Source organism: Prunus persica, chromosome G2 (genome assembly GCF_000346465.2).
Source record: "Prunus persica cultivar Lovell chromosome G2, Prunus_persica_NCBIv2, whole genome shotgun sequence".
Lineage (NCBI taxonomy): Eukaryota > Viridiplantae > Streptophyta > Magnoliopsida > Rosales > Rosaceae > Prunus > Prunus persica.
This window is the reverse complement of record NC_034010.1, coordinates 30,273,581-30,290,550: the sequence shown is the minus strand read 5'-3', so window position 1 is coordinate 30,290,550 and position 16,970 is coordinate 30,273,581. Positions and strand designations below refer to the sequence as shown.

At 34.1% G+C, this 16,970-nt stretch overlaps 1 protein-coding gene across 2 annotated transcripts; it reads right to left on the bottom strand.

Moving 5' to 3' along the window:
- LOC18786910 (dual specificity protein kinase YAK1) lies at positions 1,038-12,627 on the bottom strand. Of its 2 annotated transcripts, none has more exons than XM_020556706.1 (18): positions 11,762-12,627; positions 9,403-9,602; positions 8,659-8,812; positions 8,475-8,584; positions 8,270-8,339; positions 8,073-8,155; positions 7,905-7,983; positions 7,775-7,815; positions 7,073-7,195; positions 6,225-6,375; positions 5,789-5,903; positions 5,587-5,669; positions 5,423-5,497; positions 4,874-4,948; positions 3,959-4,782; positions 2,875-3,027; positions 2,108-2,400; positions 1,038-1,553 (listed from the first exon to the last, which is right to left on the bottom strand). In XM_020556706.1, the coding sequence occupies exons 1-18, from the start codon at positions 11,912-11,914 to the stop codon at positions 1,546-1,548; spliced, it is 2,790 nt and encodes a 929-aa protein (XP_020412295.1). In that variant the 5' UTR covers positions 11,915-12,627; the 3' UTR covers positions 1,038-1,545. The 2 variants fall into 2 exon arrangements, with proteins under 2 accessions (XP_020412295.1, XP_020412294.1); XM_020556705.1 differs by having other exon boundaries at positions 1,125-1,935; positions 11,762-12,624.

The following is a 16,970-nucleotide window of genomic DNA, read 5'->3' as shown; positions in this document are numbered from 1 at the left end:
ATTTACTAACCATATAGAACCAGCACATGAATGGAGTTGATTCAAATTGTTGTAACTTGTAAAAAAGCAAATTGACAAAACTTTATTTTACAACTAATATATAATATATGATACTATATGACGAGTGATGAAAAAAAAAGTAGGATATAATAGAAAAGAAAAAAAACAAATATGACACAGTGATAAGAAGTAAACAAGACAAATGGAGGCTAGCAACCAAGTTGAAAAGGGAAAAATTATGCTTTTTCCAACAATGATTAATAAACAGCTATTAAATTTTGCTTTTTTCTTCATTTTTCTTGGTGTGAGTTTTTATTTTTCTAGGGTTTGGGGTGTTTTGGAATTATTGTAAAGTGGTAAGAGTATTTTTGGAAGGTAGTAAGGTAAAAAAGTAGTTGATTCGATTCCTGATTACAAAGTCGTACATAGGATCACTTATGACAATTAGTTTAAATGAAATAATATATTTTATGTTTTTCTATCTAGAATAAAGTTTAGTAAGATTTCGAACTGCTAATAATACCACCACAAAGTTCACTTATTTTATAACTCCAGTTACATACGCCATTTCAACTTTCTACTTCGAGTCGTGGTTTAAAACATAACACAAAAACACTGGGCACTACAACACCTGAATATGAATACAAGCCAAGCAAGCCTGACGAAAATAAGAAAAGCTCACATTACTCTTATTACGTACAATACAACTAGTTTAAGTTATAAACAGTCATTCAACTAAACAACACCAGAGAAAAAAAAAACTAAAAAATTATTGTATTTATCTTCATATGCAAAGATGAGAATAACAAGCGGTAAATGCTAAACAAGAATAAAATCTTATTGATGCAAAGGAAGTATTGGTGTCTTGCTACAGTCGTCGTTCTGCAGCAAGCCTCCCAGATTATTGGGACCTGGCTGGAGCCCAGCTTATGAAGCAGGTGTAATACGAAGTTAAAAAAACATTCAAATGCATCTTGGTCAATTTGATAAGAACTGAATATCAGAACCATTTAACAGATAATACAGGAAAAGAAACGTATCCACCAAAGGAATAATACTCTTATGAAGAAAAAAAATGAATAATAGTTACTATTATTCAAACAACAAATGAACCAGTAACCACTTAAAGTTTAATAAATACATAAGTGAGCACTATTATGCCACTGCATTACAACACTGTTCTCTTCACAATTTTGCACAACATGAATTACTAAATTCTAAGCTTCTTACACATCTCCTTTGCTCAAACTGAACAAATCCTCAGCATTGTTCATATTATATATCTATATATATAATTAAAAACAAATTTCAGCTTAACTTACTTACAACGCGGACTTAGCGAGCTAGTCTCACAGAAACCTCTAGTTAACCTTGGACTCTTTCTTTTTCTTTTCTTTTTTAGGGGGGGGAGAGAGAGAGAGAGAGAGAGAGAGAGAGATCAAATTTACACCCCAACAACCCATGGTAAATTCTGAACTTCATTCATCAATTTACACGAACTCTTGAAATTCTTTTCAGCTGCTGCAGTTTATCTCAATAACTAGGTTAAATTCCTTCAAACACATAAAAATCCATTTCAGAATCAGCACGATATCTAAATTAAATTTCTGGCATTTGATAAACATAAGAGAAGACTAAAGCCATTGAGGAAAGCAATACTAATTGCATGAAATGTAACAAGACCAAGAGAATCATTAACCACAAATTATATTGTGCAAGCACAATGAATGAGCATGATCTGTATGTGGATTTTCATAGCATGAGCCCACTACCCATGTGAACTATTGAGTACAAGTTGTACAATGTTCTTGCCAACTCTCAGGATCTGATTGTTCACAGTAAAAAACTAATTCCAACATTAGGCAATCCTTCCATAGTCCTTTCTGCCTCGGGATGCAGGTGGAATGCTAGTGACAGGATGACTGGCTCTACGCCCTACAATAGAGTGCCACAATTAGTTTAAATGTTCTCAGCTCCCCAACCCTCCATTCAATCCCCCTTCTCCCATAAACACATTATATAGTTTGACAGATTTTGTTTACTAGGATGATAGCAGACAAAGGAAAATGGAGGGTAGAATGGCTTATGATGTGAAGTCAGAAAGTACCCCATGACATGCCGTTGCTGAATGAGCTATTTCCCGGAGAAAGTGGGCCACCAGAATTAAAATTGGGAGGAGGAGCCTGCACCTTCATATGATTCCAATCACCACCACGAGAATTGGTGGGTCTTCCTTGACTGGACCGCTGATATTGCTGTCCCAACCGGCTTGGAGAATTTTGTGATATATGTGGAAAATGAGAAGGTTTTGGCAAGCGTGCGTATCCAGCAAGTGGTTCATTAGTTGAAGGAGGGCTACCCACCTCTGCATGTGAATACGATTGAATGGGCCCATTTTGTCTGAAGAGATGGTAGACAATTGTAATCAATATGCAGAGGGACCAAAGAAATAAGAATAGGAGAAAGAACTCTATTCCAAAAGACAAGTACGGAAATGTGTCAATTGTAACATTCTGCCTCTTCTCATTAGGAAACTTGTTCATCATTAGAAACCTCCATTAATAGCAAATAGCACAGTAAAGCATTTTGCAGGAGGAAACATTTGAATATATTGTTGCAGATCCATCCCCACATTTTAAAAGAATACCGAATACTACATCAGTTATTTGCAATATACTTGTATACATATAATTTTCAGCTGAGGAAAACAAGGCAAGTAATTATTTCATTGCAGATCAATCCACATGAGTTAGTGTTATTGCAGACTCTACAGACTGCATCAGTCATGTGGTAAATACTTGTATACATAAACTTGCTCACGTAATTTCAGACTAACTAAGTGAATAAACTTGATAGATAGAAGATACAACTTACCTTTGAAAGGATAGGCCTGCGCTTGTATTTGACACACGATTAAATCTTCCCGCCCCAACCAATTTTTCTGCAGAATTAAGATGCATGCCTTGGCTGAACTCAGTAGTAAAGCAGCTTACATCTGAACCATCTTCTTGTAGAAGAAGTTCATCACTGGAATGAGAATGGAAAGACAGAAGAAAGAAGAATGCACATTAAATTCAGAAGAAATACGAGGTTGATACAAGAATTCAACAAGTAAACCAACTGCTTGAGTTGAGCCTAGATGAAAACCAGTGAGGAAGCCCAACGAATGGTTAGCAATGAAATTGGCATTCAACTTTGACATTCTTGCTACGTAGTAGACACTCCCATTATGGTCAAAATTATCTATGGATAAACCAATATAAGGTTTGCTTAACCATGGAAACAATGCAATAACTTTGTACTATATCATTCTTGATTAAGATGCATGTTGTTGAAAAAGTCAAAGATTACCATGACTGGCTTAATTATATGGTAGGAGATCTTATAGGTCACAATGAATTACATACAATGAAGAGAACCCAAGCTATGGTCATTCCCCAACCATGCAGTAAGCTTCATGGAACTAACAGTTGGCCCTACGTCTTTGAGTTATCTGGTCTAGCGCCTTTACAAACTCAGAAAGGGGTCAGCGAAAGGCTAAAATTGGGTCATGCTGAGTCATAAAACCATCATCATATAGGGTCCTACTCTTATTGAGGCTCACAAATAGAGTTCTCTGTACGCTTGATACCTAAATTTTGACAACAAACAACTATTAATGAAAGAAAAGCATGCAGCACACTCATAGGAATCATATCTTTGTAGCGACTAAAACATGGGAAACTTAGTAAAAACACTGTCAATATTTAAACTTTTAGTTACCAAAAAATATATATATTTATTCTTAGGCCCTAAATGGGGATTATAATAAAACTTTTACCCAGAAAGGCCAGTCTTAAAATAGAAAAAGATGAGGGCTTAGAAATAAGTATTAAACCATTAGAGGTTTATTGCTAAAATAGTGTTCCTTTTTGGGGCTTACTACTAAAACCCCTTAGAAGATATACTGCCCACTTACCTATAATTGGGATCCCAATCCCCAGGATCAGGCAATGACAGGCTAGCCTCGGGCTTTTCATGAGCCACTCCCGTGGTATTTGGGAATTGCATATTTGAACCAACTGTGAAGGAAGCTGGCATGCTCTGAATGGCTAAGTAACCAGGAGAAATACCACTGCCTCCTCGCTGCTGCTTCCAGCTTCCAGCATTAGCGTTTAAATGCAGATGTGATGGTGAACTACCTAGTATTTGAGAGTTCCCCTCAGCTTGGTTAGAACTGGTGCCGTCAGTTGCTTGCCCTTGCCAGTGTGAAGATGAACTCTCTTGAGTTTGAGAACCTCCAGGATATCCCCAGCTTTTTCGTCTATTAAACTGGCTAACTGCAGCCATCTTTCCTAAAGGTGAACCATGACAACTGCCTCTTGCTGGAGAAGTGGGACCATAATGTCCTGGCGAGCCGGCAGAAACTTGACTGTAGGAGCTTGGTGGAGTAAATTGTGAAGGACTAGTGCCTAGTGGCAGAGGAGCAAAACTTCCTGCCGAAGGACTCATACCAAGTCCATTTCCATGTGAATATTGAATAATCCTCCGTCTTGCATCCGGGCTACTTCCGAGCATCGGCACATTGCCTTGTGCATGCATGTTCATCCCAGATGGGCCAACCGGAGAATAATAAGCGAACACATTACTAGTATCTCCATAACTTCCATAGCTGCTTCCTAGTCCAGTACCATCATTATAACTACCATGGCTTCCTACACTGCCATAGCTATTAGCATGTGCATATGGCACCACCTGAAAATGTGGGCTGCTATGCATGGAGACTCTATTTCTGCCTGGAATCTGAAGAATCAAAGTACAGTTATAGCTGAGATGATTATTATAGACAAGCTAAAAATAAAAGCAACGACATTTTTAGGAGCGGCAAGCTTACATTAGGAGAGAGACCAGCAGCAAACCAATGGCCCCCACCAGGGTGATGATCCACCCTTATGTTTTGAGCAACAGGCTAAGGGAAAATAAGAGGACAAGGAGGTCAAAGACAAAGAAGAAGAGAGATAAAGAAAAGCAGGTTAGTATTATATCCTGCAGAATTTCTAACGCAGCCAATAACTAACTACTGCAATAAGCAACCTAGTCCCGGTACAAATTTCATAAGTATGGCTGAAACTCAGGATGTAGGATGAGGTGATCCTCACTCATTCAGTATGAGACTCAAAAGCATATTTACAGATGTTAAACTACAGCTAGAATATAAAACCAATTTCAAATCAACTTTTCATCACTACCTGCATATTTCATTAACAAGCATATATATATATATATACAATTACATTCACTCACGAACTAAAGCAATATCAGATTATGCCAAAACCTATCACATTAATCGATGTATCAATTAAGAAGAAACCAAGCACAATTAAATTTGATATCTGAGTGTGGCTTGAAAAGATTTACATAGTTCATAAATGGGCCCACTTACCATGCGAGGGGTCTCCAAGGGAGGTTTATAAGGGCGTGTAAAAGGTTCCCCTGTAACAAAAGGGTGTTTTGAAGCCTGCAGGTACAAGTCCAACTCAAAATCCATTTGCGTGTAATTATTTACAGTGTATCAGAAATAAAGTAGCAGAGATGACAATTAGCAACCTGAAAAGGCGACCAGCGTTTTGCAGGATCAAACTCAACAAGTCCCTTCAAAAAATCAACCAAAGCTAGACGTATTTGACTTTCTGCACATATTTGATATCATGCAACAGCATTACTAACTTCAATAAGAGAAAGCAGTTAAGCATTAAGTAGAACTGCTTCAGTGTCATCAGCTTTGAATATTCAAAAGCATAAAGCAAACCTTTAACCACGTCTTCCTTAGGTAAGTTCTTTCTATACGGATAGTTTGTAACAATTTCTTCGAGGTTCATACGATTAAAATACTCTTTCCCGATTGATGGTCTTTTCAACTCTCTCTGAACAGAAACCAGTGAGCATAAGAACTAAAAAGAAAATATTAAAATTCAGAATATTTTAAAAAACAAAATTTATATTATGATAATTTATGAAACAAAAGAAAAAGGGGGGGTCAAGAATTACTAAAATCTTAGAATGGTTCCACCATTGTAAATTCAGAGAAATTTGAAAAGAAATATGAGTTAGACTCATAGATGAATTGAACCAATACATGTGTAATGTTCATCATTTGTTTCTCATTTCTCTAGCTCTCTATAGGATCCTTTTCTCCTAACCAAAAGTTTCATTTTCCAAAAAAATTCTATACTATAGAAACTTACAGCTTCATATTCTTCTTCTGTTAGTGCTTGATAAGCACTTTTTCCACTTGCAGAAAGTTCCCCATTCTCCACATTGTGCACACTCCGAATGCACTTAAAGAACTTGCTCGTGTTTTTTGCCTCCTTAAGTACACAATCAGGGGGTTGTCCTCTACAATATGACAACCATACAAAATATCAATTTTGAGAAAATGATAACCAATAACTGTGCTATGCATTATTCCTTTTTAATAATTTCCCATAGCTAACCCCCTTTCTCTTTTGGTTTCTAAACAATATCCCAAGTCATTAAATGGTCTCTTCTCCAGACGAAATCCCAGCCAATAATGAATTGGAGGCTAAAATTGGACATAAAGTACAAACTGTAATCTAAAAATTATCTATTGGTCTAAAATTTAGGGAAAACCATGGGGGTTAGGATTTCAAATAGTAAATAGGAGAAATCTTATTTGATTGGGACTCATATGGCAAGAAAATATTAACTACGGAAACTCCAGTCAGAGGTCAAGGTTGAGATAAGATGAATAACAAAGAAAGAAGAGGAGAACAAAGAGCATTATTAATATTAGGCATAGAGATAAAGCTTTCAGGTGAAATCTTGATTCAATACTCAATAGAACTAATTTCATAGGAAAGAATCAGAATTTTTCATTGGATATTTTTAAAACCACTGCAAAAGCTAAATAAGCCCTTAATTAAACAGCATTTCATGAAAACAAGGGGAATCATAATGATAAAAAAAGTAAACAAAGAAAACGTAAAATATCATGCATATTATAATCCTGCCTAATAAATAAATGAAATTAGGTCCCTTCCTTAAATTACTAACACGAAAGGAAAAGGCATACCCAAGTATTTCAATCATTCGCCTTAGGAGGTCAAATTCTGAAGCTCCTGGGAATAATGGCAATCCCAGAAACAATTCAGCAACTATACATCCAAAGGACCACATATCAATAGAAGTGGTATATCTGGAAAGGGGTTAAGTACCACAAAAATCCCGATATAAAAAAGTATGAGTATAAAAACTGGACCCAAGTTTAAACATCTAATCCATCAAATATGAAGTTAGAATATTATCTACAGATACAACCATCACTCTACATTTTCAGGACCACTAGGTTTAGACATTCTTAGGAAAGTTGCAGCCTGCCAAACAAATAAAGAATATAAAGGCAAGATAGTAATAATGCAGCTCAGATGATTTTTGAGGCCAAAGTCGCAAGGGTCACAAAGCTTAAGCCAACTCCAGAAGTCGGCAATCCAAGGTCCAGCTGGAACAACTTAGACCAGACCAGATGTTCAGTTGGGACTGCAGTAACAACACTGTTAGCCTACTAATGTGATCTTATCAGGCTTGCATTGACATTACCTTTAGAAAAATAAATAAATAAAAATTGATAACAGAAAATAAAAGGTCAACCTTAGATGAAACCCATAGCCAGGTTGCTGATGGGTTTGATTATGATTTTTCCCAATCAAGATCAAAACCAAAGAGACAGAATAACTAGTAAATTAATTACAAAGTGTCAATTCATTTTCAAGGATACTGGTATCCAAGAAGAACTTCCGGAGATCTGTAGTAACGACTCTGCAGAACAAATGAAAAGTAGCATCTAAGAGACCCTTCTATGAAAGATAAGACTTCGATAAGCCTGGGGAGTATGCAGTAATGCAAACCTGAATGTAGGAGTAAACAGTTCGATCTTCCATACATGCTGATCCAAAGTCAATAATTTTAATTTCTGCTGGCTTAACACTGTTGCATCAAGGGAAAATATGCAAAGATTAAAATGAAACAGATCTATAACAAAAATAGTCCCAAATTTATCATTAAAAGTAACTCACCTTGTGCACAAAAGAATGTTTTCTGGCTTCAGATCACAGTGAATTATCCCAGCATCTTTTAACAGAGCCAATCCATGTAGAATCTATTTTAAAGCAAATATTACCAAAAAGGGAAAAGAGAGAAAATAAGGGTTAAGATATAGTAACGTCAATGAGACAAAATGTTCAAAATCAAATACAAGCAAGAACTATCATACTTGTTTAGAAAACAATTGGACAATGGTCAGGGATAGTCCCCTGAAATGATTTATCTTGATAAGCTCATACCTGAATAACTGCAAAATGTCAAAACGATGTGCGGGGAAAAACTAAAACAACAATTTCAATAATTAAGGGGTTAAATGGTGCATCAAGTTACATTGAGTTCAACTCACAACTAAATAGGTAGTGTCAGTGACTTACAGATTCGTATCCAGCAGTTCAAAGCAAATGCACAAATGACGATGATATACAAAGTGATCATAAATACGAACTATGTGATGCTTATCCTCAGGATCGTACTTCTTATTTAACTGCAAAGAAAAAGTAAAGCAAACAGTAAGGAAGTGAACATGAGGGACCGACTGAAAAAAGAGAATAGCATTACCGTTGTCAAAATGGATACTTCAACCAAGGCTTGTTGATAGTATGCTGGTTGATTTTTTATGATTTTCACAGCTACAAAGCTGTTAGTCTCTGGAACCCAGCATTTAGCAACCTGGCCAAATGTCCCATGGCCAAGAACATCTTTGACAACGTATCTGAAAAGAGCAAGGGGAAAAGCCCTAAAAATTAAATACTAACTAAAAAGGTCTAAGTTAGTCTGATGTTGGGCCACCATGGGAAGTACAGATTATAACATAAATTTGTAAATACATTTGCTATCTCTGCCATTCTTTTATAATTAACGACATGTTCCCATTTTTGTTAACTTTTAACTGTGAGACATCACAAGAACAAACTTGATGAATTTACAAGCACAAAGGCTTGATGAAATTTGAAATACTACCATGCTAAGCGCGTTAGATAACTTATTGCAACATAAGATTGGTCGAAAAGGAAATGGACTCAACAATGTATATTAAGCAGCACGAAATAGCACATGGACTATGAAACATAGCATTAAACTGAATTACAAAGAAAAGAAGTGAAGCACACAAGATGCTATAATCTATATAGACAAGTCGCTCTGATACCATTTTGGAAAACCAAAAAACAAGATCAAATAAGGGATTAAATTTGAAAAAAAAAATTACCTTGAAACACAAAGCAGTGAAGCAAAAACGAGGAACAGGTTCCTTTAAAGTCAGTCAACACAGCATGAAAAGAAAAAACACAGATAAGAACACACCTTCGCTGCGTGTCTAGATTGACCAAGACAAAGTTTACAGTCAGAATAAGATCTGAGTTAACATTATCATAGCCATCGTTGAGTACTCCAATTGATGGGCTGGTCAAGTATCTCTTTGGATTCAATTCTTCTGAATACTTAAACTGTGGATTGCATATATGGTACGTTTCAACTATGTCTTTGGTTAGCCTAGCCACAAACTGCATAATACAATGTTCTGTGTCAGCACAAAAATATTCTTCAAATAATTTCAAGTTGAGACATATATACCCATGTACAGAGAATGAGATACAATGACATAATACATCAAAACTTGCTGTACGAGATTATATCAAAACAATGTGGCCACTGAAAAAGAATTCCCATTGAAGGTACCAATCCTCAGGAATAAACAGAACTCAGAGGCTATCCTTGTTTAAGTATAACAGCAGAATACCTACATTTTTTTGAAAAGGAAACAAATTTTATTGCAATAGACAATAAAATACAGAGATGGCCAACGTGGCCACAAAGAAAGAGCAACTAGACTGAACAAAACCCTAAGCTACTAGCAAAAGAACCCCAGTAGCGCGCACACAACCTATAGCTAGGAAATGGCTGCTTTCCAATCCAGCCAAATAACCCTAAAGGAGATATCTCTAAAGACTGAAGAAGTCAAGGTCCATAGTGAAGAACATAGTCTAACTTTCTGCCATAATTCCTCTGTTTCGCAACCTGCTCGGTCCTCAAAAATTAATCTGTTTCGTTCTAACCAAACCACCCAAAGAACAGCCAATACACTACAAACCCATAAAACATTGGCTTTCTTCCCGTTCCCGGGGATTCTGTGCATATCGGACAAGAAAGACTGCTAGTCCTTGGGCACGACTCAACTGACTCTGAACTCCCTAAACAAGCAAAACCATAGGTTCAAAGTCACCGGGCACTGTAAGAAAAGATGGTCAGTCGATTCTAAACGGTTCTTGCAAAGAATGCACCACTGCAGCAGAATACCTACATGATTCTGTAAAGAATTCAATATGTAATTTTCCCCCTTAAATAGCAATTATTTGATACATATGACTGAATAACATTAACAATTCTAGTTGGGGGAAGGTACATATAAACCCAAAGTTAAATATAGTTCAAGAATCTTCAGCAATTTTATCAAAAGTTATAATCAAGTGAAAGATCAGAGTTGGCACTTTTTCAGTCCTATCAAATGAAAATAAATTTGTTGAAGAATCATGCCAGCCTTGAAACTTTTTACTTCGATAAATTCACCCAACCAATCTGATCCATTTACAGCATTAGTATCAAACCCAAGGCCAAAAATGAAGGTCCGTGTCTCAAAAGAGATACGGAATTCACAGCTATTCGTAGCAATGGTATACTATTAAAAGGTGAGTACAAAACTTGTGCAATACATTTGCCAACCTACTTTTTATTTTATTACCTACTCAAAGAGTATAACAAACAAAGAACCTTCTAAAGATTTCTGCAGCTGGGGTAAAGGAGAGACAGAGTGATAAGACCAACGATTTCTGTAGTTGGGGGAAGGAGAGTGAGAATACCTTTTTCTTTTCTTTATGATAGACAGAATCTAATTTAACAGAGTGATATAGGACCAAGAATGTGAAGGGAGGAATGTACTCAGTACATAAGATAACTGATTTAAGCGTCAACAATTGTGTTACAAGTCAGCATCTGAGACTTCCTTTCAGCAATTATAACAAGTTAGAGGAAACATAGGTAGTTGTATCCCATCACATAATTAAAAGCAAAAATACTACAGGACTAGAATAGGACATGGGAGGTACACAAAAGTTCATCAATTCCTCTCCTACCATATACAACACCTTAAACAAAGCAGCATAGCATTTAAAATGGCATCTCTGCTATACCTGCCAATTTTCCAAACCTCTGCATAGGATTAGCCTTTGAGCTTCTCAACTACATTATTACCCCTTTTCCTCCCTGCGAGTTTGTTTCCTATTTTCTCTTTTTATTTCACTTGTATTTTTGCATTCTACTTTTTCTTTTTGGTATGATAGGCAACGCACTATCCTCACATTTCCAGGAAAGGCATTATTAGAATCAGAGCACCTCCTAAACTTCCCCAGTACACCCACTCCACCCAAAACAAAATTAAAAAAACACGGTTGTCTAGCAGGCTAATTCTTCACCCATAAGAATGGAAGCTCAATTTGTAAATATATAATTGTACGTGTATGTATGTGTATGTATGTGTATGAAAGGGAGTTTGCAGGATGCAAAAGCTTCCGAAGATGAATAATTCTATAGCAAAGAGCAAGAAATGAAGTGAACGACTCATGGCACCACTTAAAAAATTGCAAGGAAGAGGGGAAAAAATACTTACGGGTTTTGTGACAACGACACGCAAAGTTTGGGACTTGCTGTTGGGAGCTTCACTCTGCGTCTGCGTGGAATAGGGACCAAAGACGAGCTGGCTGGGACGCCACAAAGAGGCAGCCGAGTCTTTGGACTGAGGACTAGGGCTGAGCTCATCCATTGTCCAAAATTGAAAATCAAGCGCCGACCCAGAAATCGCCCATGCCCAGTGCCTCCATTGATCAATATGAAGATGATGATGATGATGATGATGGCGATGGTGATGATATCATATACATATACACAATACAACAACAGCAACAACAAACACACTTTTAGTCTATTACTGTGCTAAGGATGTTGAATCAGCAATTGGACGGACCTTTTGGATGCTCCAATTAAGCCCAAGACCCCACCAACCGATTCCAATCCCATCCTTCATTTCTCAATCCCGCAACATTACCAGCCCATCACCAGACGATCCATCAACATACCCAAAAATTATCAGATGATTCTGATTGTTCTGAGTTGCAATCAATACTCAGGGATTGGATTGGAATATACGAATAGAGCTAGTAAATACGAATCGGATTTCTAAGAGTACAATCTGACCCTAATTGTATACGTTATACATGAATGCATTTACTTATCGGACGACAACTAGCAGCGGTCAGATAGATTATTGCCGACAGATGACGATAGTCGATAGATAGAGGAAGACGAGGATAGAAGATAGACGGAATTGCGATTTGGGGCTTACAACAGCAAAGAGCATACAAGGCATTAGGAATTTGTGTTATGTGAGGGACAGCCACCGTCTTTCTTCCTCCGAATGGGAGTTTCGGATTTTCTTTTTCTTTATTCTTTTTTTTTCAATATTTGTAAATTGTAAAGTTAACAAGTAAAGAAGAAGGGACTACGCCGCAGTTGGCTTTTCTTCTATTCTCTTCACTAGCCTTTCAGTACGCGCTTCCGTACCTGTAAAATGGCTTTATTTTAAAAAAAATTTATTTTAAAATTAAAAAAGATAATGGATAGTTGTGTTCTATAAAAATAAAATACATTATCTGATTTTTCTTTTCATTTTAATTTTTTTAAATATGAAAAGTGTGAATTTACTATATTATCCTTATTTAATTAATAATTTCAATTCTTAATGTTTGCATTAACCAAGAGCATTTTCTGGTATTTTAAATATTTTACCATTCTCTGCCTTATTCTTTACTAGCCCCTTGACACATGCTCACGCATGTGCCAATTGGTTTTCTTTTTCTTTTTTATTTTTATTTTTAGAATTAAGAAAAAATAACAGGGTAGTTATGTTCCATAAAAATATGACCTATTATCTTATTTTGTTTTTATTTTTATTTTTTTTAATATTAAAAAATATGAATTTACGATATTATCCTCATTTAATTAATAATTTCAATTCTTAATGTTTGAATTAACAAAGGGCATTTTCTGGTATTTTGAATGTTTCACCATTCTCTGCCTTTTGCTTTATATATATAGATATATATAGATTACTTCTTTTATTTTTTATTTTTTTCCTGTTCAGTTCACTTTCTTCTTACAAAAATCCAATTAAATGTTTTTCTAATCAAATTAATCTAATTAAATAATAGTTTATCGTTTATCTTTACGTTGGTTTCGTAGGAACTTATAGTTTGAAAATTAGGGATAGTGACCGATTTTCTTCAAATAATTTTGGATACTTTTTAATCAAATTATTATAATTAGGGTTCATTCCCAGTTAAATAGACGAATGATGATGCATATTATGTGTGGGATGGGAACGTGTTGAAAACTAAGGTATAACGAATGTCTAAAATATCGATGGTTTTGGAAATATCAATGGTCCAAAAACACGGAAATTTCAATGGAAATATCAAAAAATTACAGATATCGGTAAAAATTTAAAAAAAAATCAAGAAAATTGTAAGAAAAACTTAATAAAAAATTACTTTAAATTTGGGAGGATATTTATTTAGTCAATTATTTATTACTTTATCACAAAAAATTGGAAGGAAATGCATTGCATGATGAGTTTAACTGAAAGTTTATAATACAGTGATCTGACAAACACTGCAAGCGTATATGTAGTTTTTAATGAAAGTAGATTAAACACACTATAATTATTTATTTATAATGATTTACTTCAATATTTTACACTTTATACATTTCATGATAAGATTCATCAGTCTTGATCTCTTGGACTACAGGGGTCCAAGAGATTTTTGGTTACTCACCATTGGATGTAAATTCAACGGTTCACTCACTCTTGCACTCATTTTAAGAAACTTTTTTGAACCATTGGATTAATATCCAACGGTGAGTGACCACAATCTCTTGGACTCCTATGGTCCAAGAGATCGGGACTGTATATAAGTAACTTAGTACACAGATTCCTACAAAGTTCAAATTTTAGTTATTTACACTAACACCCCTTGAGGTTTCACAAAACTCCTTGAGGTTTTAGAAATTATAAGACCACCCCCTAAGGTTTTAAATTGTTTTCACTAAATTCCTTTTCATTGATTTTCCGTCCAAAGATTGATAGTTTTATACAAAATAATTATCTATATGACAAAGTTGGTCTTCGAGATTAGATTGCATATACTGCATTGACGTTAAGTTTGTCATTTGCATAATTTTTTTTTTCCAATGAAATCATCAATTTTTGGACAAACAATCAATGAAAAGGGGTTTTGTGAAAACAAATTGAAACTGCAGGGAGTGTTCATGTAATTTTTGAGACATGAGGGGGTTTTGCGAAAACACAATAAACCTTAGGGGTGTTAGTGTAAATAACTCTCCAAAATTTTCATTGTCTTCATCATTTCGATATTATCAATATTACAGCGATATTTTGGCCAAATGTTGCTGAAGTGTGAGAGAAATTATCGACGTCGATATATTTCGATATTATCGATACTTATACGATATGTGTGTGGGTAGGTTCCAAAATATCCTAGACCCGAAAAAAAGATAATATCCTCAATATTTCGTTGATATTATCGATATTTTAGTCTTTGAGTACAATGTAAATATCCTCAAATTGTTCATTATCCTTAAAAATTATGATCAATGTAAATATTTTAGTAGAATTGTCTTTCACATTTTATGAAACGATTATTTTATTTATAATTTTACTTCTTTCACTTATATACAGTTTCATCAATACATTTTTATTTTTTCATATTCTCTTTACAAGCATTGGGACACATCATTGGAGTCGATCCCTAGAAGCATATGCTCCAACAAAAAAACAGAACAAAAAAGAGTCAATCCAAAATTTTAGATTATTCACCTTTATAGGATTGTGGATTTTCGATGCAGGGTGTTCACAATAATAGAATATTTTAAAAGTCCAGCCGCGCGGCTATACCCTTTAAGTAGCTTCTTTTTAATTACTTTGATTAGTAGTTATGTTTTACTTAGTGAATATTAAAGGAAAAAAGAAAAAAGGAAAATTTGAATTACTATTTATTAAGTAATATAATTCATGAAGTTAATTAATAAATTTAATACTAATTATTCACTAAATAAATAATAAGTAAAATATAATTACTAATTTCACTAATTAAATCAGGCAAATATATTATTTAATTACTAACAATAACATTTTAAAAAATTAATTAAAAACATCCTAAGTTTAAATATATATATATTTTTTTAAAGACCACTCCCGACAAAATTTCGTCGGCAGAGGTATTTTCGTCGGAGGAAACCTAATCTGGCAAATTTTGCCGGCATAGACCTGTGCCGACGACATTTCATCGGGAGAAGTGTTCATTTATTTTATTTTATTTTTAAAAATTTTAATTTAAAAAATATAAAATTAGTTTCTTTACTTTTTCTTTTGGCCAACTTCCTTAATTTAATATATGCAATTAAGTAATATCTTATCCTTTTTGAATTACTTTATTTAGTAACTATGTTTTAATTATTATTTCTTTATTGAATATTTAAATATGTTACTTATTTCATAAATTGCTCAATAAATAGTAATTAATTATTTTAAATTATTTTGTGCAATTTTCAACCCTAATTTCCTTCAAATTTAAATTAAAAGGATATGTCAAAAACGAAAAAAATTAATTGCTTATTCTCATTTGGGTGTCTTAATTAAATTTCTTCAAAGCCCAAGAGCCTTAATTAATTGCTTATTCTCGTTTGGGTGTCTTAATTAAATTTCTTCAAAGCCCAAGAGCCCCAAGACTCAATTATTATTAATCGGCTCCGAATCCAAAGCCAAGCCCATTACCCCAACTCTCCCATGTTAACCATACTTACCAAACCATCGTAGTGCTTTTTTTTATAAAGACTTTTATAGGATTATGGATTTTCAATGCAGGATGTTCACAAAGGGCGCCTCAAAAGAATGTCTTCAAAATATAGCCGTTCCGAATAATAGAATATTTTAAAAGTTCAGTCGCGCAGTTATGACTTTAAGTAACTCTCTTTTTAATTACTTTGATTAGTAGTTTTGTTTTACTTAGTGAATATTAAAGGAAAAAAGAAAAAAGGGAAAATTGAATTACTATTTATTAAGTAATATAATTCATGAAGTTAATTAATAAATTTAATACTAACTATTCACTAAATAAATAATAATTAAAATATAATTACTAATTCACTAAATAAATTAGGCAAATATATTATTTAATTACTAACAATAAAATTTTAAAAAATTAATTAACCCAAACATCCTAAGTTTATATATATATTTTTTTTAAAGACCTCTCTCGACGAAGTTAAGTCGGCAGAGATATTTTCATCGGGAGAAACTTAATCCGGTAAAGTTTGCCGGCATAGACATGTGCCGATGACATTTCGTGGGGAGAAGTGTTGATTTATTTTTAATTTTTAATTTTAAAAATATGAAATTAGTTTCTGTACTTTTTCTTTTGGCCAACTTCCTTAATTTAATATATACAATTAAGTAATATCTTATCCTTTTTGAATTACTTTAATTAGTAATTATGTTTTAATTATTATTTCTTTATTGAATATTTAAATATGTTACTTATTTCATAAATTACTCACTAAATAGTAATTAATTATTTTAAATTATTTTGTGCAATTTTCAAACCTAATTTCTTTCAAATTTAAATTGAAAGGATATGTCAAAAATAAAAAAAATTAATTGCTTATTCTCGTTTGGGTGTCTTAATTAAATTTCTTCAAAGCCTAAAAGCCCCAAGGCTCAAGTCTTTGATAAATATAATTATTAT